General features: G+C 43.2%; 1 protein-coding gene across 13 annotated transcripts in view; it reads left to right on the forward strand.

The window, feature by feature from the left end:
* Positions 1–27004, forward strand: part of KALRN (kalirin RhoGEF kinase) — a 692612-nt gene that overhangs the window by 653209 nt on the left and 12399 nt on the right. For 11 of the 13 annotated variants that reach the window (XM_027536186.1, XM_027536241.1, XM_027536257.1 and 8 more), the window contains 7 exons: positions 10652–10679; positions 11304–11475; positions 12794–12915; positions 13577–13708; positions 15213–15377; positions 17587–17665; positions 26080–26280. In XM_027536186.1, coding sequence (XP_027391987.1) covers positions 10652–10679; positions 11304–11475; positions 12794–12915; positions 13577–13708; positions 15213–15377; positions 17587–17665; positions 26080–26280 — 899 coding nt within the window. Of the gene's footprint in view, positions 1–10651; positions 10680–11303; positions 11476–12793; positions 12916–13576; positions 13709–15212; positions 15378–17586; positions 17666–26079; positions 26281–27004 lie in introns of those variants that run through there. The other 2 variants (XM_027536274.1, XM_027536301.1) reach the window with 2 other exon arrangements.

The raw sequence follows: 27004 nt of genomic DNA on the forward strand, positions 1-27004 counted from the left end.
CTTGAGGCTCAGCCTCCACCCTCTCAGCTAACACACCCATCTCTGAAGAGTCTGGGTTTTTCTGAACTGTATTGGATTTCTCCCAGGACCCAGGCTACATGGGTTCCCACATCCCTGCCACCTTTGAAAAGTTGTCTGAAGACTCGATGCTTGGGCTTTGGCACTCCTCCAACCTCAGCATCACCGCTTGCCTGCAGCGGATGCTGGCGTAGAAAGGCCTGACCCAACCTCCCAGACTTGGGTCTCAGTCTTCAGGCTAGCATTTATGTCAAGTCCAGTTAATTAAATGCATCTTAATATTTTTTACTGCCAATACCACTTTTAACAGAGATGGTCAGTCCATCAGAGTAAGAGGTTGTCATGATTCTAAAAAGATCACATCTCTGCCCTAGCTAGCCATTTGACCCAGGGCCGTCCTCAGACACAACACAGGCTACGTGCAGTCATAATGCCAGCCATGAGGCATTTAACTCCAGGGGGTGGGTATTGGTGCTTGCTGTGTAAGAACTGGGTTGGGAACCTGTGGGAGAGAAAGCATGTGGGAAGATGAAGCTAATTTGAAAAGAAATTTCCAACTAGGGTAAGAATCATGGACTTTCAGAGTTGATGGAATCTTGGAAACCTTTAGTTAACACTGTCCCCTTCATTTGTTTGTTTTTTATTGTGCTGAAACATACATGATATAAAATTTACCATTTTACCTGTTTTAAGTGGCATTAAGTGCTTTCACAGTGTTGTGCAGCCGTCACCATTATTCATTTCCAGAACTGTTTCATCATCCCAAACTGAAACTTTACCTGCTGAACAATAACTCCACTCCACTCGCCGTCTCTCCAGCCCCTTCCAAGACTTTTAGAAGAGGAAACCGAGGCAGAGGAAGTTGTGGCTTTCTGTTCACAAAATGAGCAGGTGCCCTGAAGCCTGTTTCTGGTTTTCCCTGGCCCTTGTTCCCCCACCCACAGTATCCTGCTCTCCGCTTGGAGCTGCCCACCCCCATCTTCAGGTTGTTTTTAATCTAAAACACAGATTCTGGCAGACAAGAAGACGTGCCTTCCAGTGCCAGTTTTCCTCTGTTCATTTGTTATTCAGTTTTCCAGCTCAACAAAGAAGAATATCTTTTCCACCCATCCCAGCCCTGCAAGGCTGAAGCAGGACTTAAATAAAGATCACACAAAGGCAGTATCATATGGAAAGAACACTGGCACAGGAGCCAGGAAACCTGGACTCCAGTCTAGGGCCTGTCAACTGTAAGGCCTCAGGCAGGTTAGCCTTTCTGAGCCTGAGGGGTTTCTCTGTGGGAGGTCACAGAGCTCCAGGAGCACGGGTGTTTATCTAAGAGATGTTGAACCCTTTGAGCCTCATGCCGGTCTAAGGTGTAGAATCGAAAGACCTTGCTCTTCTGAACTTCTGACTCTGAGAACAATGAGGCCCCAACAGAAGAGAAAGTAAAAGAGTTTGTGTTTTGCCCCTGAGACTTGTTCTGCAGGGGCTGTGGCAGGAGTGGCCTGGGTACATTTCCTCCCGAGCCCCAGCTGGAGCGTCCACTTGGGGCTCTGGGAAGGGTTTGAGTGGCCAGAATTGACCTTTCTTTCTCGCCCAGACCCACAATTCCCTAGCCCTGGCTTTCACGTCTTCAAAGAGCTAGCCTGCTGCTCCCACCTTAGCTGCCTCGGCGCCTTGTCCCAGATTCAGAGCTTCAAAATAACCTGGCCAGACAGATTCAAGGAAACTTTTACACCCCTGGTCGGGTGACTGACCTCCCGGCATCGCCAGTGTATTTCCACTGGTGCCTGTTTCTGCGTTTTATAAAAAGAATTTTTTTTTCTTTTAATGAAAAGAACTCTTTGGAGAAAAGAAAGTGAAGCATCACATTCCTCTCATTTTATTTTTTACAAAATATTTTCTTTGTAATAGATCTGATGGGTTGGGCCCAGAGATTCACTCCTCTTGCCTAGCTTAGCTCTAACTCTACATGCAGATTGATTTATATTCTGCCACTGGGAGAAGCACACTTAGCTGGCTGGAGCTAGTGTTTCTCCCAAGAGGATTCACTACAAGATCTTCCACAGCACCGTCACGTCTACTATGCTTTCTGCTCCTTCCAACCGTTTAGTGAATATGGGGTATTCTTACCCTCCTAGAAGAAACGGGTTCAGAAAGATCATGGTCACACAACCGATAGAAACAGCAGGTCTTAATTGTGGTGCTTTGAGAGGACAGACTTGGCATGTGATAGAGAAGTCTGCTCCCCAAGTGAGGCTCAGTTCCTTAAGGAAGGTCAGTTTCAGGCCGTCCCCTGCTGCACATTTGCTTGCTGGAGGAGAATTTCTTCCTCAACAACTTTTTAAATCCCTTGACAGTTGGGGTAATTATTTGGCCTCACCACACCTGTTCCCAGTGACTCAGGAGTCCAGCCATAAATGCCAGGAAAGAGGTCTAGTTTCAAGAGCTGGAAACGTCTGAATTGTTTTTTCAGTTCAGAACAGTCACCCAGCACACCCTCACCCTCATCTGGAAGCCTGGCCCATCTCATTGTGTCATACACTGATGAGATTATGAGGTGCTATTGACCCAGGAGAAGTTGCTCTAAGAGCCAGCCATTAGAGCAGCAGAGGCCACCACCTCCCTTGCCCACACCCTGTGCTGTCAAGATCCACCTACAGGCCCGCTCAACATGATTTCCCAGTCAATTCAGTTTAACACAAGTTGGTTGATACAAGGCATTGCAGTGAGTACTATAGAGGGCCAACAAATTATGTAATTTAGCTTCCTCCCTGTGCTGCCACGTGGAGGGAGGTGGCTTTGATTAAATGCCTTTGTTATATAGGGAACTTTGAAATCTGCTCTTTTGGGGTCATAGAGCCATTCAAGTACTCATTCGGTGAATATTTAACAGCCACTCAGGGCTGGGCTAGGAGAAGGCAATGGCAACCCACTCCAGTACTATTGCCTGGAAAATTCTATGGATGGAGGAGCCTGGTAGGCTGCAGTCCATGAGGTCACAAAGAGTCGGACACGACTGAGCGACTTCGCTTTCACTTTTCACTTTCATGCATTGGAGAAGGAAATGGCAACCCACTCCAGTGTTCTTGCCTGGAGAATCCCAGGGATGGGAGCCTGGTGGGGTCGCACAGAATCGGACATGACTGAAGCGATTTAGCAGCAGCAGCAGGGCTGGGCTAATAACAGTAGCTCCTGTTTATCAGCCTTTCCTGTGCATCCGGCTCCATACTGAGTCCTGTCATGGTACCATGACATAGGTACTGTTAACGTTTTTGCTTTACAGGTGAGAGAGCAGAGAGGTTAAGTAACTGCCCCAAGGTTGTGCGTTCACAACCTGTCTCCCAGGATGCCTGTGTGCATGGTTATTGGCTTCACACAATGTCAGGGGCTGGGTTGGAGGGACTGATAGGATGTAAAGAGTCTTGGAGAAGTGTGAAAGGTGAGGAAGGGGCTTGAGAGTACCTAGCACATATTGAAAAGAGGCCGCTATCTGGATAACTGGGGTTTAGGTATGTGAGAAGAGTGGTAGGAAATAAAGCCTGGCAGGTGAGTTTTAACCAGATTCTGAAGGCTTCGGGGGATTTGCCAGGAAGCCTGGACTTGATTGAGCAGTCAGTGAGGAGCAGTCGAAGGTTGTTGGGCAGAGTCCCCATAATTCATTCTGGGCTTTAGGAAGTAACTGGCACCTAACTGAACACAGTGGGGATAGGCAGGCCCATTGGAGGGCTGTTGTAGTAGACTAAAGTGGAAGGTGGCAAATACCCAACCCTAAGGGGCAGGACAGGGAGAGGAAGAGTGCTGGTGAAAGGCAGGGAATGACTGGTAGGGGAAGCAGGGACGACAGCAACTGTGTGTTCAGCTCAGGGACCTCAGGGAAGAAGCACCGGGGTGGGAATCCACAAGTCAGTCTTCCTCTGGCCCTTGTCCTCAGAGCACATCGTAAATATTGTGGGTCCACAGATTCTGGGAGGTTGTTTACCCAGTAAAAGAGGTTTGGGGGATCAGGATATGATCAAGGTCAAATCATTAAGGGATGAGACCTCAGGACACCCATGCATAGAGATTTTGAATATTCAAAGTCAAGACTGTAGATTCCACGTTGGAAACGTGAGTTACAGAAGGGAAAGGATAACACCACCACTGCAACCCCAGCCCCATCCTCACGAACACCAGAGACCAGTATGTGCACGCCATAAACCACCTTGTAGTTCCTTTCTCCTCTACTATTTTGTGAGATAGAAGATAGATCTTTTTTCATTATTCTGTGTAAGTCATATTTTTATCCCTTTTATTTTTGAGAACACAATCTTCTTAAAGCAAAGCTTGAAGAATAGGAGAGGGATTTGGACTAGAAGGGGCTTCCCTCATGGCTCAGTTGGTAAAGAATCCTCCTGCAATGCAGGAGACCCTGGTTCGATTCCAGGTCAGGAAGATCTCCTGGAGAAGGGGTAGGCTACCCACTCCAATATTCTTGGGCTTCCCTTGTAGCTTAGCTGGTAAAGAATCCACCTGCAATGCAGGAGACCTGGGTTCGATCCCTGGGTTGGGAAGATCCCCTGGAGAAGGGAAAGGCTACCCACTCCAGTATTCTGGCCTGGAGAATTCCATGGACTGTATGGTCCATGGTGTCACAAAAAGTAGGACAAGACTGAGGTATGATTTCTGGTTTGACTTTCACTTTGGACTAGAAGTCCCCATGAAACAACGTGCTCCACAGATAGACACTCATAACTCTACCCAGTAGTTAGTGCTTAATATGTTCTTAGGAACACATGGAACTTTTTGTGAAAATCAACCATGTACTACCCATAAAGCAAATCCCAGTGAAAATCAAGGAATCAGTCTTGTAGAAACCAGGAACAAGAAGATAATTTTTTAAAATTTCATATATTTGTAAATTTAAAAGCATTTCTATTAAAATTGGGTCAAAGGAAAAAATCATGGTTGAAGGAAAAGTACTTAGAACCAAATGATAATGAAAATATTTGGGAGGTAAGGATAGTTCAAAGAGAATTCTGTTGTCTGGGATTGTGTTGCATTTATGTATTTTTTAAATTTCAGCTTATGTCCTCTTAGAAAAGAGAAGAAATAGGAATATTTTCTAAATATTTAGAGAAATGTTTAGTAAAAAAAAAAAAAACAGAATATTGCGTCTGGTTTCACCAGATTGGAAACATGAAGGGCTAAACCTCAAAACCAGAAATCATACCTCAACTTTTAGACATTGTTTTTCTGTTATCTGTCCATTTTATTCATCATCTAAAAATCCCTTTCTTTCCTTGTTGGAACACAGACTCGCTTGACACAAGCATTAAGAGAAAGAGGAGGCAGAGAATGGAATTTTATTTCACTCAAGGTAGCTCTGAGTTGAGTTTAGGACCTTTGGTTAGAGTTTTGTTTGACTATTTTGACTCCGTCGGCATTCTCGATGTATAGCTTTGAACTGTGTTTTGTGAGAGGTGATGAGGGATTTAGAAGAAAGAGGTATTTTTCTTCTGCAGTCGTTTGACACCTGGTCTTCTAGACAGATGGGATTTCATCCTCATGCTCAGGTCTTGGAGTCAGAACCTTGGACACTGACTGGCAAGAAAAATAAACTCCAGATTTGCTCAAAGCTCAGCTTATTATTCATTGCTGGTTGATTTCACCTGTAATTCTTTCCTGTTACTTCACTACCCACCCTCCAACCCCCCCCCCCCATTTTAAAGTAAAATCAAGAAAACAATTGGAATTCTCTCCAGAAGGAAGAAACTTGAGTTGCTGATGAACCGGATTGTGGTGGTTCTAGGAGGACCCACTACCGCCTGCTGCCCTCTGCTGTTTATCCACAACCGGACTCCTAACCTGCCCTTTCCCACGTGGTCTATACCAGCCTCCTCCTCCCGAAGTTTGGTCTCTCAGAGAGAAAACGTGCATTTCATATAAACAACGTCATCTTCCCTCCACCTCCGCTTCCATTTTGGAATCCAGATCTCACCCCCTGCCCCGCCACCACTTTACATGGGCTCCCAGACTGTTTCTGAGGAAGGAAAACATTAGGTTTCAAGAAATGTGTGCACCTTATAATTAACCCTTCGAGTCCCAGTCTGATACCTCAGGTCCTGTCCCACACCACCTGTGATCATTAGACAAGGTAGTGTCTAATGGAAAGGAAACCTAAGTTCTAGTCTAAACTCATTGAGTGACCTCAGTTAATTTAACAAATTCTGCTTGTTCTGCTATGTCAAGCAACATGACAAAGAGTACATAAAATACATGAACAGGTTATGGCTTCAAAAGGGTTCACAAGTCTGGTGGGGCTCTTAACATGCAGGGGAGATGTGATGACAGATGGAAGCACATGATCAGAGCCAAAGGGACCAACCTCTGGAAGAGCAGAGAAGAGGGGATGATCACTGTTAGCTAAATCTCAGATCGTGACTGGCTGATGAGATTTCAGAACAAGCCATGTTCCGGATAAACGGAAATAGAAAAACACTCCGAGGTCACGGCAAGGCATTTTTCTCAACTCTCCTCCCTATCATTTCAGTTCTTCATTGATTTGACAGACAGCAATGGAACACTGTGAGTCAGGTATTGTGCTAGGCTCTGAGGCAATGACAGTGAATGAAACATGGCCCTCGCCCACACGGGCCTGGTGGTCCATAGGGAACCACAGATAAATAGGAAGCTACGGGATGAAAGGTTGTCGTGACCCTCCTCCAGTCAATACTCTGATTTGCTTCAAAATAAAAGAAAACAAGGAAGGAATCCCCTATGGGCATAATCCAGAGTCACAGAAAAACATTAGGATGGATTTTTTTTGGGGGGGGGGGCTCTTTGTTCTTGCTGGACAAGTTTGTAGAGGAGAACTGGGTGGAGATGGGACACGGAGCAAAGGTCAGCAGGCAGTCAGTCCTTTGACATTGATAACAAAGTCTCCCAATGCTTTTCCCAAGACCTTGCCTCTGCACTGAACGCCGAGGTGGAAAAAGCGCTGGGAGCCATTTCCCCATCACTGTCTCTGTGCTGTTACACTTAACTTCCCTGTCTCCTCTGGAAATGGGAATAAGTAACTGCTCAGCACTTTCTCCCAGGGCTTTGGAGGAGCAAATGAAGGAGTCTGAGTAGTTTGTGCCAACTATGAAAGGCTAAACAAATCAGTGATGGTATTACCATTATCAGCAACACCTGGGCCGGCCAGAGAGCAGCGGCACGAAAAGAGATGCCTTCCACAAGCTGCCTCCAGATAAAGAACCTGCAGTTAAGCCGTACTGGCAGCCTTTCTCTCCAAAGTCCCCACTAAGGTCTACACCAAAGCTAGAAGTATTTTCTTTTTAAACAATGCTTGCTGTGTTTAATAATATACTTAACACCGTTGGGGTTGTGACAAGAAAGGGGAATAAGGTAAACTTTCTAAGCAGCAGTGGGGGATGTTTATAAAGCACTGCCACAGTGTAGGTTTATGAAACCCCACTCAAATGTTTGTAACATAGGAAGCTGCCATTGGAGAGCTCTCTGAGACTCCTGGCGTGGGCTTGGTGTCTTGCTCCCTTGGGGATTCCCATCAAGATGGGAAATACAGGCCATGGAACAAAGCTGGCAGCATTCCCAAATCTTTTTGACCCTAGAGTCAAATCCTTCTGATTGACTTGGGGTAGGAGGAGGGAGAGGGCAGTGCTTCGTGTTCCTTGAAGGCTGGTTATTGACACCAGCCAAGCACCGTCCTCGACACTGCCTGTCATTTAATTCCATCTTTCCCACTAGACCATTGGCTCAAGGAGCGTAGTGGGCATTCTGCCTTGCCCCCTGCTGGCCACCACCACTTAACCAATGGTAAGCTCAGTAAATCATCATCAAATAGGTTGAGCCCTTCAGTCAAACAGCTTTCCAAGTGGGCATTATGATCCCCAGTTTACAGATAAAACTGAGGCTTCAGTTGCTTGGAAATGTTGTTCAAGGCAAGAGAGAGTGTCTGGCTTAGAGTCTGGATACTACATGCTCTGTCTGCTCCTAGAGTTTACAATCCCTCATGCATCCCATATTCCTAAAGACCCTACTCTCTCAGAGGCCATGGATTTTATTGTTTTTAATCTTTTTTAAAAAAAAGTTTGCATTCTATTGTGTTTAAAAGCTGACTCCAGTCAAATATTATTAGGATTATACACAGGAGTAATTATATTATAGATCTTTTGGTCCTGTTTCCAGATTTTATGTATAAATCAGTCCTAAATTCATGGGAGAATTGAAATGTGACATAGATCAAATATTCATTCAACCAACGTGTATTAAATGCCCATTACGTGGCACACTGGGGCTAGAGGCCTGAGGTGCAACGATGAATAACATGGCTCCTGTTTTTTAAGAACGTACAGTCTAATACCTCTGGCCGAACCTTTTTTTCCTTTAAAAATTTATTACAAAAGTGAAACATAATGACTGCAGAATATTTGGAAAGCCTGTGTAAGAAAAAAAAAAAAAATTACCCAGTGTTCTGATGTTTTATAAATTCTGAGGTCAGAGCCTATGTCTTAGTATCTCTGTATCCACAAAATCTTACACCATCCTGTGTGCTCCAGTCTATGGGGTCACAAAGAGTCGGACACAACTGAGCGACTGAACTGAGAGAAGCAAGCAGTATTTTTTGAGTGGGGGGACAGCCACCCGCCATCTCATCACCCTGAGAAAACCACTGTTAACGTTTAGGAAATATTCCTAGTTTTCCTTGACTGTGAAATGCCTGATTCCATGTCGTCCTCCCACTCCACCTAAGCCAGGCGGATCGACTTCTGGCTCCCTTAGCAGCCCCTGCACATGATGCTGTGCTGCCCATCAAGGGCACTGGTGGCTTAGTTGCCTTGTCAACTGGAGCAACTCTTCACACTTCTCCTACCATGGTCTGGGGTCTCCTCACGTAGATGGGGTTTCAAAAGTGTGGGAAAAGCAGTCCCTTTACCATATGCCCCATGCATCCCCCACCCCACCCAGAAAAACCTCTGGGGCAGGAAACTGGTCTATCCGAGATTGGTTTCCTTGGATTGAGGGAAACTTTTAGCAGCCTTCCTCAACGGGCTGCATGTTGATTCACCTGTGTTTTAAAACTGCTGATCCCAACCAATTAAAAGAGAATTTCTAGGCATAAGGCCCAGGCATTGGGTTTTTGTGTGTTTTTAAAGCCACCTGGGTCAAGGAGTGAGAATCACCGGTTTAAAAGCAGGCAGGGCAGTGGTGTGAGCAGCCTTGGAGACTAGCAGAGAGCCCTGTGGTGGTCAGAATCTTGAGACACTCAGCTCCAGGACACAGCATTACAGCAGTTTCCTGCAGCCTGTTTCATGAAAAGCCTGAGTGATAGACGCAGGCAAAAGGTTTGCAAAGAGGAACTCAGAGGAGGAATATCTTTTTCCAAAGGGCTTGATGGATGCCTGTATAAGGCAAAACCACACAGAAACCGAGTTGACCTGGGACTTGGGTAAATCAGGGAGAGAAGTGTGACTGCCCCAGTGGGCGGTTTGCCAGGCACACAAGCTTCCTGCCTTCATTATGAAGTAAAGAAGAATTTTTCAAGATAAACTATTGGAAGCCACTGCAGCAATAGGCCTCTTAGCAAAAGAGAGATGATTAGAATTAGATAATCTTTGTTTAAATAGTCATTAAATACTTGTCAAGCATTGTGCAATAAACATGGTGTCATTTAATCTTCATGATAACACTTTGTACTAGTTATTATTTATCCCCAGTTTATAATGAAGGAAAGTAATGGTAGTAAAGTTTAAATGACTAGGATAAAATCACATAAAACAGAAGAAGTGAGCCCCAGCCTCTTCTGCTCTGCAGCCCAGGTTTTGTTCACCCCACCCAGCTTTGTGACCTAGACTATAGGGTTAGACGTCAGACAAAAGATGGGAGAAAATCAAGCAATCATCTTCTCAAGAAGGGGAAATGGCCAGTGGACTGGAAGGTTGTCCCTTCTGTGAGCTCCATGTTGTCACATGGCAGACAGCTTGATGTGTACAAAGGGCACCAGCAGGACCTCCACGAACCAGCTGTATGACCAGACAGGTCCCTAGGGCAGCCCAAGTCTCCGTTTCCTCACCTAGGCAGCCAGGAGGGCAGTTCTGTGGTTTTCAAGCTGCCTATGGAGACTTGGGCCACAGGAGGAGTCCTGGGAGGGCAGGCTGAAGAAGTGGAACTTTCCTTTCCCCTCAACCAGTCAAACTGCATTTAGCTGCTGGGAGGAAATGACTGGATTCTTGTCCAGCACCCCTCCACTTTAATAGATGTCAGTTCCTCTATTTTTGAATATTCCCAATGCTGGGAAGAGTCAGTGCCATCATGATGCTTGAGTGAATGTCAAGGTGGAGGAGAATGGGTTTGCATGCATACAATAGGGAGGAAAGCAAGTGACGGAGGACAGCAAGGCCAGCTCTGCAGTCACAGTACCCCTGCCTGGGGCCCCAGCTGCCCAGAGGGAGTGTGAACAGAGCAGAGGGGAAGGTAAATCAGGTGCCCTTGTTGTTACTGCCCTAGTGCTACGGTCACAAACTATAGGGGCTGGGCTCAAGGCTTCTTGCCCCAAATTGTACTTCCATTTTGGTCACTATGATGAGTCTCCCGTTCTCTTTAAGTAGCTTAGGATTTATGCAATTTTCTGTTTCTTTGTGTTTTTCAGATCTTAAATCCAAATTTCATCCAAGAAGGTGAGTTAAAAAGTGACAGAATTGACTGCACAGGGATTGGCTAAATAAATTATGGCAAATCCAGCACTGAGGTAGCATCTTTAAACAATGGTCATGTAGTCCTGTACTTATGGACAAGGAAAATGTTTAGGATAAACAGTGGGGTAAAAAAGACCACAACTTGCAATGTGTATAATGGGATCCACTTTTTGTAAGAAAAGATATATTTCTATAAAATCTAAAAGGATATATACCAGACTGTTCACAGAAACCTCTGAGTGATGACATCATGGAGACTGTCTTTTTTTTAAATCAATATTTCCTAATTTTTCTAAAACTAAACATTTATTAATGGAAACCCATTCCAGTATTCTTGCCTGGAGAATTCTATGGACAGAAGAGCCTGGTGGGCTACAGTCCATAGGGTCACACAGAGAGTCGGACACAACTGAAGCGACTTAACATGGCCCGGCACTTTAAAAATACTTTTTCACAGGACACAAGTGACTCTGCGCTGTTAAGCTGAAGATTATTCGAATCATTACACAGCATGGGTGGGGAATGAGAGGGTTGTATTATAAAATAATTGTTTTGTTCGGTTTCTTCTGAATAATGCAAATGTATGTCATGTTGATTTGACCACAGTGGCGCCAGAATTCCTCGTGCCCTTAGTGGATGTGACCTGCTTGCTTGGGGACACAGTGACTCTGCAGTGCAAAGTCTGTGGGCGGCCAAAGCCCACCATCACTTGGAAGGGTCCAGACCAGAACATCCTTGACACTGACAACAGCTCAGCTACATACACCGTCTCCTCCTGGTAAGCAGCAGCCCCACATCAGCACCGCACCTCCCCACACCTCGGGCAGTACCCAGAAACTAAGTCTGGGATGCATTTCCTGTGCAGGTTACTTAGCCTCTCAGAGAAGAGCTACCCTGGAAGCTATTCTAGCACAGACCCTTTGTGGCCCTTGGGATCCTGTGAAACAGTGATATACTCAATTCCTCCATTAAGAACAATCGTCTTAGAAGGAAAAAAAGAATGACTTACTCCGAAGTGTACAATAGAAAACAGAAAATCCAGCCACAAGTATGCTTCCACGCAAAGACTATAAAATCAAACTTGGTTGAACCAAAAGTGAAAGTGTTAGGCACTCAGTCGTGTCCAACTCTTTGCAACCCCATAGACTGTATGTAGCCTACCAGGCTCCTCTGTCCATGGGATTCTCCAGGCAAGAATACTGGAGTGGGTTGCCATTCCCTTCTCCAGGGGATCTTCCTGGTTCAGGGGTTGAACCTGGTTCTCCTGCATTGCAGGCAGATTCTTTACTTCTCAGTCACCAGGGAAGCCCTGCTAATTAAGAACTTTCTTGCACAATGCTGCTTACATAGGACAAGCAGTAACAAGCCCTAGATGCTTAAAAAACATTTATGGAAGAAACAGCTAGGATCAAGACACTTCATCCTTTAGCTTAATGTTTTTGTGTGTGAAATGATATTCCTATCAGAGACTCCATGGCCTGATCCTAAAATATCAGTGGACCCAGGGAGCTTAGGATGAGAGTCAGTGCGTGGCAAGGGTCATGAAGATTACCACGTTATGTTACAACCAGTGAGGAGGGAGTGGGACTGACTGTGACCGCTGGGTTTAACCTTTTCAGAGTAGGTCTTTAATGTCTTGAACCCCTGGCTGGAACTACTGGGAAAGTTATTCAGTGAAGGAATTTGCCTTAAGTCACTCAATTATTTCAAGGGTGCCACATGTAGAATGCGAACTACTTGTGCATTTTCATTCTTTAGTCTTTCCATTTTTTGTACCACTTGTTACTGCTTATGGACTGAAAGTATTTTAGGACCAAATATTTTAGGTAGTAATAATATTGGGGATCAGTATTTGTGTAGGACTTTATTTCAAACCATGTTCTAATTCTTATCTCATTTTACTCCTTTACTATCCCTCATTTACAACCAACTTGAGAGATAGGCATGCCAAGAATTTTCTTCCTCTATATGGAATTGGGGAAATAGAGGGCAAGGTGCTCAGCTGGTCCAAAGGACTCCGCTCAGCACACCTTGTACCCTTACTAGTTGATTGTCTCATTACTGGTGTTTGAAGGACATCCTTTTCATGTCCCTAGTGACTCTGGGGAAATCACCCTGAAAATCTGCAATCTGATGCCCCAAGACAGCGGTATCTATACCTGCATAGCAGCAAACGACCATGGTACTGCGTCAACATCTGCTACTGTTAAAGTGCAAGGTACAGTTTCTTTGTTAGTCAAACATTTCTTGTGTTTTAATATTCATGTTTAATTATGGTAAAATACACACAAAATGTACCATCGTCACCAATTTCAAGTGTGCTGTTCAGTAGTGTGAAGCACAGGCACACTGTTGTGTAACCCATCTCCAGAACTCTCTTCACTTTATAAAGCTGAAACTCTGCACCCTTGAAACAAAGTATCTCCACTTCCCCCTCACTCCCCTCAGCCCCTGACAACCACCATTCTACTTTCTATGAGTTTGTGTTAGTCAGACATTTTAACTGGACATTATAAGGGCTCCCTGAGACCTGGGGAAGAAGAGGGGCATTGTAAAAGTTCCAAAACAAGGTTGCAGCAAATGGGAACAGAATGAATCTTTGATAAGAGCTGTCCAGGCCCTACTGTATGCCTCCTACAGCACAGTTCTCTCACTGAGCTTTCTGTCCAGTATGCAGCATTTAATCCAAGGAAGAATTCCGGCAGCAAGGTGTGTCTCCCAAGTCTCCCTTAGCCTAGGAAAGGTGTACCACTTGGTGGGCAAGGTAATAGGAAGCATATGAGGTAAAGGTTAGGTCACATGCCCTAGGTGACTTTCAGCCTTGGCATAAATGCCAAGTTCTGCAGAAATGGCATTTGATCTTAATTTCTGTCCCGCAGGTGTTCCAGCGGCCCCTAACCGCCCCATTGCCCAAGAGAGAAGCTGCACTTCCGTGATCCTCCGCTGGCTGCCCCCATCCAGCACGGGAAACTGCACCATTTCCGGTTACACCGTGGAGTACAGAGAGGAAGGTGTGCCGCCTCCCCTGCCTCCGCTTCCATCTTCTCTCTCTTAAGGAGGTCCTTCGGAGTCATAACACTGTCTGCTTCCATGCCTTTCATCAGCTGTCCCTTCTCATATCTTCCAACTCAGCACCAAGGCCTCAGGCCAGGCTTCAGCTGCCTTTGATCTCAAACCCCGAGCATGATTTTTTGCAAAAATGATAATGACTCATGGCAGGTGGCAAAGTACCTTCACCGGCTTTTACCTACTTAACAAGCCTGATCACCCAGACAGGGACAATCAGGCCCATTTTACAGATGAGGAGGCTAAAGCTTAAAGAAAGATAAGAAGCATGAAGCTGGGGTTCATAAGAGGCAGAGCTGGCATGAGAACCCAGCTCTCTATTAATAGTTTGCTAATCTGTGATCTTTCTTCCAGAGTAGTAACTAGGAGAGCAAAAGCAATGCTCCACCCCACCTCCCCCCTCCCCATCTTTACCCCAGAAGAAACTTAGAGATAACTGTATAAATTTAGAGATCACTTTTTAAATTGTTCCGTTTTTAACTTTGTTACATTAACACACTAAGAGTGCATACATATCCTTAGTAGTTAGGAACAACTATTATCAAGAAGAATTCATTGAAATGAGAAGCTGCCTGGTAGCTCTAATTGTTAATAGCACTCTCTGAACCAGGTGATGAATCACACACCTGAATTGAAAGCAACGGTTTTCACCTGGAACCAGAATCCTTTGTTTTACTCTGCTCTCTGCTACTCTTATTTTCACCCTTCTCTCTTCTCTTAAAGAGACATCTGCAGTTATAAAAATATTTGTCCACCTCTTTGTTTAGCTTTTCACTCTGTCTCTCAACTCAGCACAAAGGCATTGATGCTGAGCTGAGAGAAGTCTTTCCAAGCTTGTATTTCCCTTGGCATTCTTCAGGTCATAGTTCATCTTATGAACTAAGTTCTCTTGGGAAAGTTATCTAATCTTTCTGAGCCTCGGTTACTTTATGTGTAAAGTGAGACGAATACTCCCGATCTCACAGGGCTTCTGTGGATTTAAGTGACAACGTGGAAGGAGAGGATTACGGGTAGACTCCTTCCACAGTATCTTACAGGTACATGGTGCTCATACATGTTCATTTCCATTCTGTTTCCATTTTGAAATGCCTGTTTTCTCTCCCTTTGTTATTAATGTGCCATATATTTTTCTGGCCTTGTTGAAAATGTGCTGTGTGTTCCTCTGTGAATTCGTCACGCTCTGTTGTTCACTCTCTCACGTGCCCATTTGGAAATGAACAGACTCAACAGGCCAGCTGCTTTACCACCACTCATGATGTATTCAGGCTCTTAAGAAATCGAACCCAGACCTGCGACAGTTAGCCAACAGGCTTTCAGGGCCCGAGGCAGTGACCACAACTGTCCCTTGAGTGGAATGTGTCATTTTTCCTTTCATTGTTTGCTGAAGGTCTTTGAAACAATGTCCCTCTGGCCTTTTGTCTTTCCCACTCCTCGAAAATTATGCCCTAGGTTCCCAGGCCTGGCAGCAGTCAGTAGCATCGACCTTGGACACCTACCTTGTCATTGAAGACCTCAGTCCTGGGAGTCCTTATCAGTTCAGAGTCAGTGCCAGTAACCCCTGGGGGATCAGCCTGCCCAGCGAGCCCTCAGAATTCGTGCGACTTCCAGATTACGGTGAGTCCCAGCCACACCCAGCACCCTGGTGGTGAATATAAGATAACTGGCCAAGTGTCATACACTCACTGGCCCTGGCAGCCCACTGGCCTGCTGGACCATTGAGCTAGAGGTGACCTGGATTTGCTCGTCGGCTTCTGTCAAGTAGCATTTCAGAGGCCTGATGACGAGTGTTTCCATAAAGTATGGGGCTCAAGTTAGATCGGCCACCCGTGTCTGCCCGAGGCCTACCAGGTCCTGGGCATCTGTGTGTGCTGCCAGGCACCTAGAGGGGCAGGCAGGAGCCATGAGCCCCGTGGGTACTTCTTGTCCCTCTTTTGTGATGGAAACACCAAGCCTCCTCTTCCCTGGGAACCCCTGCCAGCCTAAGTGCGCCTCACAGAATTAGTGACAGCCCCACTCACCAATTTAAAACGGGGAGAGGAAAGCCACCTGCTCGAAGGTTGCAGTTAAAATGAGTATCATTTCTCCACCCCCAGCCCTCCCAGAATGTCTTTTTTCAGGGTGGATACATTTTCATGTAGATACATTGAATGACCAAGATACGCATTTAACTACCTGCATTTGAGTATTTTATGAACCTGGTTCTTTTTTTGCCCCTCTATGGCACCCCACTCCAGTACTCTTGCCTGGAAAGTCCCATGGACGGAGGAGCCTGGTAGGCTGCAGTCCATGGGGTCGCGAAGAGTCGGACACAACTGAGGAACTTCACTGAGCGACTTCACTTTCACTTTTCCCTTTCATGCATTGGAGAAGGAAATGGCAACCCACTCCAGTGTTCTTGCCTGGAAAACCCCAGGGATGGGGGAGCCTGGTGGGCTGCAGTCCATGTGGTCACGAAGAATCGGACACGACTGAGCGACTTCACTTTCACTTTTCCCTTTCATGCATTGGAGAAGGAAATGGCAACCCACTCCAGTGTTCTTGCCTGGAGAATCCCAGGGACGGCAGAGCCTGGTGGGCTGCCATCTATGGGGTCGCACAGAGTCGGACATGACTGAAGTAACTTAGCAGCAGCAGCAGCAGCATTCGTGAATTCACCAAGCCACCTTGGTCCCTGGGACATTTTGTAAGAAATCTCCCAATAGTGAAGTTTGGGACAGTGCAGGACAATGGACTGTATGGGGTAGGGAGAGGAAGTCCCTGAAATTAAAAGACAGTGAACTTGTGTCTTTGGGTCAAGGGCATCCCAGAGTCTCCAGAGGGGCTGTGGACCCTCTAGGGCCCTCTGGTTGCAGCGCCCCCCACCCCCACGGTTAACTCCGGAAATGCTCCCCAGGCCCTCCCCACTGCCAGCCAGGCTCAGCTCTGCTCCCGAGGGGCCTGTGACTCACTGGGAAACCTTGGTCCTGGTTCTTTACTTCCTCAGAACTCTATGTGGGTAAGCCAAGTCCAGCATCAGCCCAGCTGTGTTGTGGGCAGACTGAGATGACCAGGGTCAAAAGAGACGTGCTGCAGCTTGACTGCTGTTCTCAGCTGCCCCCTGAGCCCCACCTGGGATGACCACTGCTTGTTTTGCTTCCTGTTGCGAGCCTTGCTCCCCAGCAGACAACACAAATGTTGTTGTGCATGTTTGTGTGTGTGTGTGCGTGCACGCGCGTGTGTGTATATAAATCATTGCCAGGGAATGATTGCTTAACGTATCAAACAAGGTACTACCACCAAAGATTATGCCAAGAGTATTAATATATTTGGGGTAAAGCTAAATCATTGAGTACACCAGATAGGCTCATTAATGCAGAGAATAAAGGGGTGAGAATGAGCAGGTTTTAGCCTGCTCTGTGCATGTTCCTTTTCTTCTTGGCTTTATAACTCTTCCCCTTTCCTCTCTGCTGCGTCCTTCCTACAGCCCTGATTCTCACTGGCTTTTCCAGGCCTTTCAAAGTGTTTTGGTTTTTTTTCTCCCTTTTAATTTTTGCTACCAGATTTCTATTTGAAAACATCCAGAAGTTACATTTCTGATTGTTCCAAGTTTTCCCTTCATTTATGGAGGTAGTACGGGGAGTCTGACTCTGTCATATCAGTTTCCCCTTGGCTAGTATTTTTTTAGATAACATTTCAGAGAATTGTGGTATTTTCCCACTGAGTTAGATCCCATATTTAGTCATGAGAATTGCTTTGGGGGTGATGTTGGAGCTTTTCTGTTAACCTTTTCGTTCCTCTTGTATGACTTCCTCAATATGATAAATGGATCCTTTCTCTTCCAAAGACGCTGCTGCCGATGGTGCCACCATTTCTTGGAAGGAAAATTTTGATTCAGCTTATACTGAGCTGAATGAAATTGGAAGGTAATGACTCAGTTTTCTGTTCCTTCGTTTATGAACACAACAACATCACATCATGAAAATGACTTTTTTCTTGTTTTTTGTTTCTTTCACTAAGTGCATTTTCTCCATACTAAGAAAAAACTAGACTATGTGTCTTTTCTATGGTTCTTTTTCTAACTTAAGTTGAAGTTCTCAGCCTTCCTGCTTTTCTAATATAAGAATTTAAGGCTCAGTCTTCTCTTCAGGGTACAATTTAGCTACATCCAGAGTTCTGATTGTGGCATTTTCATTGTTCAGCTCTAAGTACTTTATCCTTCAACTATGATTCTTCTCTTTGGCCCAACTGTAGAAATGTTTTTAAAATGTCCAAATGTGTGAGATTTTTTTTTATTATCTTTTTTCTTTTTATTTTTATTGAAGGGTAATTGCTTTACAGAATTTTGTTGTTTTCTGTCAAACCTCAACATGAATCAGCCATAGGTATACATATACCCCCTCCCTTTTGAAACTCCCTCCCATCTCCCTCCCCAACCCACCCCTCTAGGTTGATTCAGAGCCCCTGTTTGAGTTTCCTGAGCCATACAGCAAATTCCCGTTGGCTATCTTTTTACATATGGTAATGTAAGTTTCCATGTTACTCTCTCCACACATCTCACCCTCTCCTCCCCTCTCCCCATGTCCCTAAGTCTATTCTCTATGTCTGTTTCTCCACTGCTGCCCTATAAATAAATTCTTCAGTACCATTCTTTTAGATTTGGTATATATGTGTTAGAATACAATATTTATCTTTCTCTTTCTGACTCACTTCAGTCTGTATAATAGGCTCTAGGTTCATCCACCTCATCAGAACTGACTCAAATGCATTCCTTTTTGTGGCTGAGTAATATTCCACTGTGTGTATGTACCACTACTTCTGTATCCATTCATCTGTCGATGGACCTCTAGGTTGCTTCCATGTTCTAGCTACTGTAAATAGTGCTGCAGTGTACGATGGGACATATGTGTCTTTTTGGTTTCCTCAAGGTATATGCCTAGGAGTAGGATTTCTGGGTCATACGGTGATTTTATTCCCAGTTTTTTAAGGACTCTCCATACTGTCTTCCATTGTGGCTGTATCAATTTACATCTCCAGCATTGTCTGTAGGTTGTTTGATGAGGGCCATTCTGATCCGTGTGAGGTGATATCTCATTGTAGTTTTGATTTGCATTTCTCTAATAATGAATGATGTTGAGCATCTTTTCATGTGTTTGTTAGCCACCTGTATGTCTTCTTTGGAGAAATGTCTGTTGAGGTCTTTTTCCCACTTTTTGATTGGGTTGTTTGTTTTTCTGGCATTGGGTTGTATCAGCTACTTGTATATTTTGGAAATTAATCCTTTGTCAGTTGTTTCATTTGCTATTATTTCCCCCCATTCTGAGGGTTGTCTTTTCAACTTGCTTATAGTTTCCTTTGCTGCACAAAAGCTTTTAAGTTTAATCCCATCCTAGGAGATCAGCCCTGGGATTTCTTTGGAAAGAATGATGCTAAAGCTGAAATCCCAGTACTTTGGCCACCTCATGCAAAGAGTTGACTCATTGGAAAAGACTCTGATGCTGGGAGGGATTGGGGGCAGGAGGAGAAGGGGACGACAGAGGACGAGATGGCTGGATGGCATCACTGACTCGATGGACATGAGTCTGGGTGAACTCTGGGAGTTGGTGATGGACAGGGAGGCCTGGCGTGCTGCGATTCATGGGGTTGCAAAGAGTCAGACATGACTGAGCGACTGAACTGAACTGAACTGAACATCCTACTTGTTTACTTTTGTTTTTATTTCCATTACTCTAGGAGGTGGGTCATAGAGGATCTTGCTTTGATTTATGTCATCAAGTATTCTGCCTATGTTTTCCTCTAAGAGTTTTATAGTTTCTGGTCTTACATTTAGGTCTTTAATCCATTTTGAGTTTGTCTTTGTGTATGGTGTTAGGAAGTGTTCTAATTTCATTCTTTTACATGTAGCTGTCCAGTTTTCCCAGCACCATTTATTGAAGAGGCTGTCTTTGACCCACTGTATATTCTTGCCTCCTTTGTCAAAAATAAGGTCCCCATAGGTGCATGGGTTTGTTTCTGGGTTTTCTATCTTGTTCCATTGGTCTATATTTCTGTTTTTGTGCCTGTATCATACTGTCTTGATGTCTATAGCTTTGTAGTGTAATCTGAAGTCAGGAAGGTTGATTCCTCCAGCTCCATTCTTCTTTCTCAAGACTGTTTTGGCCATTCTGGGTCTTTTGTGTTTCCATATGAATTGTGAAACTTTTTGTTTTAGTTCTGTGAAAAACGCCATTGGTAATTTGATAGGGATAGCATTGAATCTGTAGATTGCATTTGGTAGTATAGTCATTTTCACAATATTGATTCTCCCTACCCAGGAACATGGAATATCTCTCCATCTGTTTATGTCTTTCATTAGTGTCTTATAATTTTCTGTGTATAGTTCTTTTGTCTCCTTATGTAGGTTTATTCCTAGATATTTAATTCTTTTTGTTGCATTGGTGAATGGGATTGATTCCTTAATTTCTCTTTCTGAATTTTCATTGTTAATGTATATAAATGCAAGTGATTTCTGTGTATTGATTTTGTATCCTACAACTTTGCTAAATTCACTGATTAGCTTTAGTAATTTTCTGATACTGTCTTTAGGGTTTTCTATATACAGTACCATGTCAATCTGCAAACAGGGAGAGCTTTACTTCTTCTTTTCCGATCTGGATTCCTTTTATTTCTTTTTTTTCTCTGATTGCTCTAGCTAGGACTTCCACAACTATGTTGAATAATAGTGGTGAAAGTGGACACCCTTGTCTTGTTCCTGATCTTAGGGGGAATGCTTTCAGTTTTTGACCATTGAGAATAATGTTTGCTGTAGGCTTATCATATATGGCCTTTTCTATGTTGAGGTAGGTTCCTTCTATGCCCATATTTTGAAGAGTTTTAAGAATAAATGGGTGCTGAATTTTGTCAAAGGCTTTTTCTGCATTTATTGAGATTATTGTATGATTTTTGTCTTTCAGTTTGTTAATATGGTGTATCACATTGATTGATTTGTGTATATTGAAAAATCCTTGCATTCCTGGAATAAACCCAACTTGATTATGTGTATGAGGTTTTTGATGTGTTGCTGAATTCTGTTTGCTAAAATTCTGTTGAAGATTTTTGCATCTATATTCATTAGTGATATTGTCCTATAGTTTTCTTTTTTTGTGTTGTTTTGACTGGTTTTGGTATCATGGTGATGGCCTCATCAAATAAGTTTAGAAGTGTTCCTTCCTCTGCAATTTTTTGAAAGAGTTTTCAAAGGATAGGCATTAGCTGTTCTCTACATGTTTGATGGAATTCCCTTGTGAAGCCATCTGGTCCTGGGCTTTTGTTTTTTGGGAGATTTTTAATCACAGTTTCAATTTCAGTGCTTGTAATTGTGTTGTTCATAATGTCTATATCTTTCTGGTTCAGTCTTGGAAGATTGAACTTTTCTAAAAATCTGTCCATTTAAAAAAGTATCTTCTTACTACTGATTTCTAATTTAATTACCGTGTGGTTAAAGAATTTGGTCTATGTGATATTGATTCCCTGATTTTTGTTGGGACTTGCTTTATGAGTAGTATATGGTCAATTTTCATAAGAAGTTCCATGTCTTCCTTAGAAGAATGTATAATCACTAATTGTTGGGTTCAAGTGTCTCTCTCTTTTTCTCTCTCCCCTTTAGTTAGAAAAATGTGTTCTCAAAAATGAAAAGGATAAAAATATGACTTTTAACAGAATAGTGAAAAATAGTGTATCGCATGTCTCACAAAATAGTTGATGATAAGGAAAAAAAGGGGTTCATGCTTGTGATATATTGGTCTCCAGGTGGTCTAAGTGAGAGAATGTGAGTAGGTCTTGCAAGTCACCCACCTCCTGTGATGTGTAAATAAGAGAGCACCCACTAGCAATGGGCCATTGGTATCATCTCCATCTCTAATTGACATTTCTCAAGGAAGCATAAAATTTCCTAAGTGGTTGTGGCAGAGGTTGTGGAGAGAGCAAAAATGTTCATTATTCTTATTTTCCTAGGCAGGAGTCACAGTGTAATTCACTGCCTTTTGTTACAGCTCCTTTCATCAAAACCCAGCTTTAGCTCTACTTCCTGATCTTCTTCACATAGGTAGCCAAACAGAAAAACGGGGGAGAGCCAGTGGAAATCTACATGGTAATGAATGATGATGATGCTTATTGAGTAATATAGTCCTCTGGATACTATGCAGATATTATACAAAAGTTATTTAATCTAATCCTTACAACACCATGAGGTAGTGTTTGAGTAGATTTCCAATAAAAGAAACTCAGGCTCAGAAGGTTAAGTAACTTTTTCAAGATCCCACAACTAGTAAGTATACAGCCAGGATTCAAACCTTGGGTACCTGACTTTAAGCCTGTATTTTTTTTACTAATATATGTTGTTTCTCATCACAGTAATTTTTGTCAAAAATAAATTTTGGTAATTGAAATCTAGTTTGCTCCATGATACTGAACTTGGTGAAGCTTATATATGACCCCCAGGGCTTCATGGTGAATCAGCAGTAAAGAATCTGCCTGCAATGCAGGAGAACCAGGTTCAGTCCCTGGGTTGGGAAGATCCTCTGGAGAAGGAAATGGCAACCCACTCCAGTATTCTTGCCTGAAGAATCCCATGGACAGAGGAGCCCAGTGGGCTACAGTCCATGGGATCGCAAGAGTCAGACACGACTTAGTGACTAAAACACTACCACACTGTGAGCCCCAATAATAAGCAGATCAAATCCCCATCTGGTTCTAAATGAAACTGGCTCAGTCCCCTGGATGTACCAGTTAAGTCCTCCCCGAAGCCTGTATTTGCTGTTGATAGTCATAGGCTAAGGCACGTTTTTTATCTCCAATAACCTGAAGATTTTCCTCTCTCCCAAGATAGTCTTCATATTTTTAGAAGATCCTTTAAAATGCTGTTATGTTAACAGAATGGAAATAAGACATGTAGATACTTACATAAGACACAAAATATATCTGTGCCACTGTGCCAGGGTCATATATGTGAGTCAGCTTTCTCCATCACACATAAACCTAGAATTCTGGGTCTATATGGCTATCTTGTTAGAAATGGCTCTTCAGTAATTATTACAAAAAAGAAATATCTTCACTCCTATAGCTCATTCATAGAAGTAAAGAGCACTTGAGCATAGCATACTTAACCAGAAATAAACTATACAGGCACCACTGCAGCTTAAAGAAGCCGAAGAGTTATCCCCTGGGAATGCTACCTGGTTACAGGATCCAAAAAGGCAGCAGTATAGCCATAGAGTTGGACTATAAAGAAAGCTGAGCACCAAAGAATTGATGCTTTTGAACTGTGCTGTTGGAAAGGACTCTTGAGAGTCCCTTGGACTGCAAGGAGATCAAACCAGTCCATCCTAAAAGAGATGAGTCCTGAATATTCATTGGAAGGACTGATGCTGAAGCTGAAACTCCTATACTTTGGCCACCTGATGCGAAGAACTGACTCATTTGAAAAGACCCTGATGCTGGGAAAGTTTGAAGGCAGGAGGAGAAGGGGATGACAGAGGATGAGATGGTTGGATGGCATCACCAACACAGGACCCTTATGAGAATATATAAATGCTAGATACCGAGGACCCCTGTTCCCTTACCAAACAGGCTTCCAGAGGTGGAAAAGCAAGGCTTCACATTCTTGCCAGAAAGTTGGAGGATCTTTCTCTGCAAAATTTGACCAACTCAAGAGGAAAGATTTAAAGATACTGACTTTGAAGTTTCCCCCAACTGAACAGTCCATGCAGTTCACCATACAGTGAGAGTCAAGTTGACAGACTCCATCCACAAACTCAGAGCTTCCAAACAACTTCCTAGTCCCCAGTTGTTAACATGAACCAATTGATGATGCTGGCCAAGATGGAGTAAGGGCATTGTGGGCTTTTCTCTCACTGACTACACTAGCATCTCTGGATGAAACACAAACAGCAACTCTCTGAGCTTCCTGAAAAGTTAACGACAGGGAGATTGGGGAGGGAGGGTAACACCTGAAAAAGACATGGACAGTGGCAGTGAGTTTTCTGGGCTTTGAGGTTTTTTTCTCTCTTTGATCTCCTAGCTTTGACCCAAGGGTGGGCCAAATCAGGGAACTGTCCCGCATCCCCAGAGAGCAAACTCTCTGAGAGAAACCCGTCTTTATGGCCAAAAAACAGGAAGAGAGCAATGAGATCCCTATTTTCACCTTTTTCTTCTTTCTTTTACTCCTTTACCCGCAAGGGTATTCATGTGAAAGTATATGATGATGCAGAGGCTAAAATTCTGATGGAATCCAATATTTCTGGCCAGCAGAACTATAGAAAGGGTCGTTGAGCTAAAGAATGTAAGAGAAATCTCAATGAAAAGACAATTAAATATTTTTATAAGAATCATATGCAAAGGGTTAGGAATAATAATGCTATGGGCATTAACAGTTAACATCATCATTCACACTAGAAGTTAGAAGGCAACAGAATAATTCCTTCAAATTTTTTCAACCTAGAATTATACCCAGCTAACCTAACAATTATAAATGTAGAATAAGCATTTTAGATATGTAAATATCAAACAACTTATTTCCCATACACTCTTTGTCAGAAATTATTAAAGAATGCATTTTACTACAAACATGAAAAATTGTCTTACTTTACTAGAGGTTCAACTGTGACCGCACTTCACATAGTTGCAATAATGGAAAAACTGAATATTGATTACAATATAATTCTCTTGGAAGGACAGGGAATGGGAAAAGTGGTTATGCAGTAGAGACAAAGGAAGGAAAGAGGCTAAAATCTCATCTTCCATAGCGGGATGTCAACAGATAATAACTAAAACTGAAAAATCAAGAAGTAATCATACAAAACATACTATACTTACTGCCATAGAAGAAAATATCTGAAAAATCAGCAAAATACATTAAACTGCTTCTACGGGAAGAAAAATGGTGATGAATGGAGAATGAGACATTACTGATTTTGATGACAAACTTTGCTAAGGCTAATGACTTTTTAAAACATAAGGATGCATAACATTGATAAACACAAAATATATTTTAAAAATTAAGGTAGCAATACCGTGACATAACCACCAATTCAGATCTCTCTTCAGCAATCAGTTGTTTTCCTGCATTTAAAGTCCTCTGGAAGGAGTGACCTATAGGAAACAAAGAAGAGAGAGTGCTGTTAAAACCCAGGATGGCAACTTATTACTTGATAATGTAAAATAGAACTGCCAGTTTGGCCAATACTTGTTCACTATGCCAAGATTGATGTCTGGCATGTAATAGGCATTCAATTAATACTTGTCTAATACTTACTTTGTTAATTAGGGCCTTCTCTTCTTTGGGGAAAATTTATAGTGAAAAAAGTTATTATCAGGAAGTTGCTTAGTGAACACAGAGCCAGGTCAAGGAGTCAACTGGACAAGCTTAGTGGTACCCATGATATCTGATGCATTCATTTCTGCTAGATGAGTGGACTGCCCTAGGACTTCTCACTCCCCTACTCTTGGGTTAGGGCCCCTCATGGACAGATTCTGAATGTTGCTGCCTTGTCACCTCTTCAGCCCTCCCTCTCTCTCCTTCTCTGCCAACCAGTTTCTCCTTCTGTATTACTTTCTTACTACCTTCCATAGGCCTGTAGGTGAGTCTGGGAATCAGTCTGTCTAATTTAGGTGTAGTTAATTTTGTTAGATGTGAAAATGGAGTGGTGGTGATATATTTTTAAATGTCCTTGTCAAACTAGAGATGCAAACTTAATATTTATTCTAGAAATAACATACACTTAAAACACTCCAGAAAAACAAAACAAAACAAAAAAAAAAATGGGCAGGAGATAGGTAAAGGGTAGATGAAAGTTTGGCAAAATGTTGATAATTGTTGATACCGGCTGCTGGGTACATAGAATTCTGTTATACTCTTCTCTCTACTTTTGTGTATATAGGAAATTTTCTGTAACAAAAGGATAAGAAATATAAAATAAGATGAAAAAAAATTGCCTCTTTAGAAAATGTTTTGAAATTATCATAGAGCAGAATTCCTCCTTATTTGATATTCTTACTGTTGTATTTTATAGAAATATACTCTGTTCAGGAAACTGAACTTGTAGTTGATGTTCATTGACTAAAAATGTTATTTAGTTTTTTGCAACTTGGAGAACCCTCAAATGCTAAGAAAGGAAAGATAATATTATAGTTAACAATTCTGAATGATAATGTTATAGTTAAAAATGCAAAAAAGGTAGATTTCTATAATAATAAAATGTTACTGTCTAACCACTTCAGATAAAACTTCTCGCATCCTTGAATAAAATGATACCTAGTTGATTGAGGAATCTTGGCAAAACACTTTCTCCCTTTTGTTTTCCAGAGGCCGGTTCTCCATAGTAAAGAAGTGCATTCACAAAGCTACTCGCAAAGATGTCGCTGTGAAATTTGTTAGCAAAAAAATGAAGAAAAAAGAGCAGGCTGCCCACGAGGCTGCCCTGCTTCAGCACCTGCAGCACCCCCAATACATCACTCTCCATGACACCTATGAGTCCCCCACTTCCTACATCCTCATTTTGGAACTGTAAGTACCAGTATCATCTCTTGAACGCAGTCCCCAGCTGTTTGGCTTCTTTCTTGCTCACAATGGAAATGGCAGTTACATTTCATATAATGCCTCTAGCTTACAAAGTGTTGTATGTAACATGCACTCTCCCCTCCATTGTATAAAAATGTGATTCCCATTTTATAGATCAGAAAATCAGAGATAAGGAAGTTCATTAAAAGTAGCTCCTTAAAACTAGGAAATGGAGAAGCTGGGACTTGAACACACATCTGTCTCACTCCAGTTTTCATCTTCTTTCTCTTATGGGCTTTCGGGCAGGGCAGGAGTTTAGGAAAAGCTTATTGGCAATGGGCTCATTGACAGGGGTGAAAATGAATTGAAAGAGAGGAGTCTGTGCATCTATCTACTGCTATCAGTTCAGTTCAGTTGCTCAGTCGTGTCCGACGCTTTGCGACCCCATGAATCGCAGCACGCCAGGCCTCCCTGTCCATCACCAACTCCCGGAGTTCACTCAGACTCATGTCCATTGAGTCAGTGATGCCATCCAGCCATCTCATCCTCTGTTGTCCCCTTCTCCTCCTGCCTCCAATCCCTCCCAGCATCAGGGTCTTTTCCAATGAGTCAACTCTTCGCATGAGGTGGCCGAAGTATTGGAGTTTCAGCTTTAGCATCAGTCCTTCCAAAGAAATCCCAGGGCTGATCTCCTTCAGAATGGACTGGTTTGATCTCCTTGCAGTCCAAG

Source organism: Bos indicus x Bos taurus, chromosome 1, assembly GCF_003369695.1.
Source record: "Bos indicus x Bos taurus breed Angus x Brahman F1 hybrid chromosome 1, Bos_hybrid_MaternalHap_v2.0, whole genome shotgun sequence".
NCBI classification, from domain to species: Eukaryota; Metazoa; Chordata; class Mammalia; order Artiodactyla; family Bovidae; genus Bos; species Bos indicus x Bos taurus.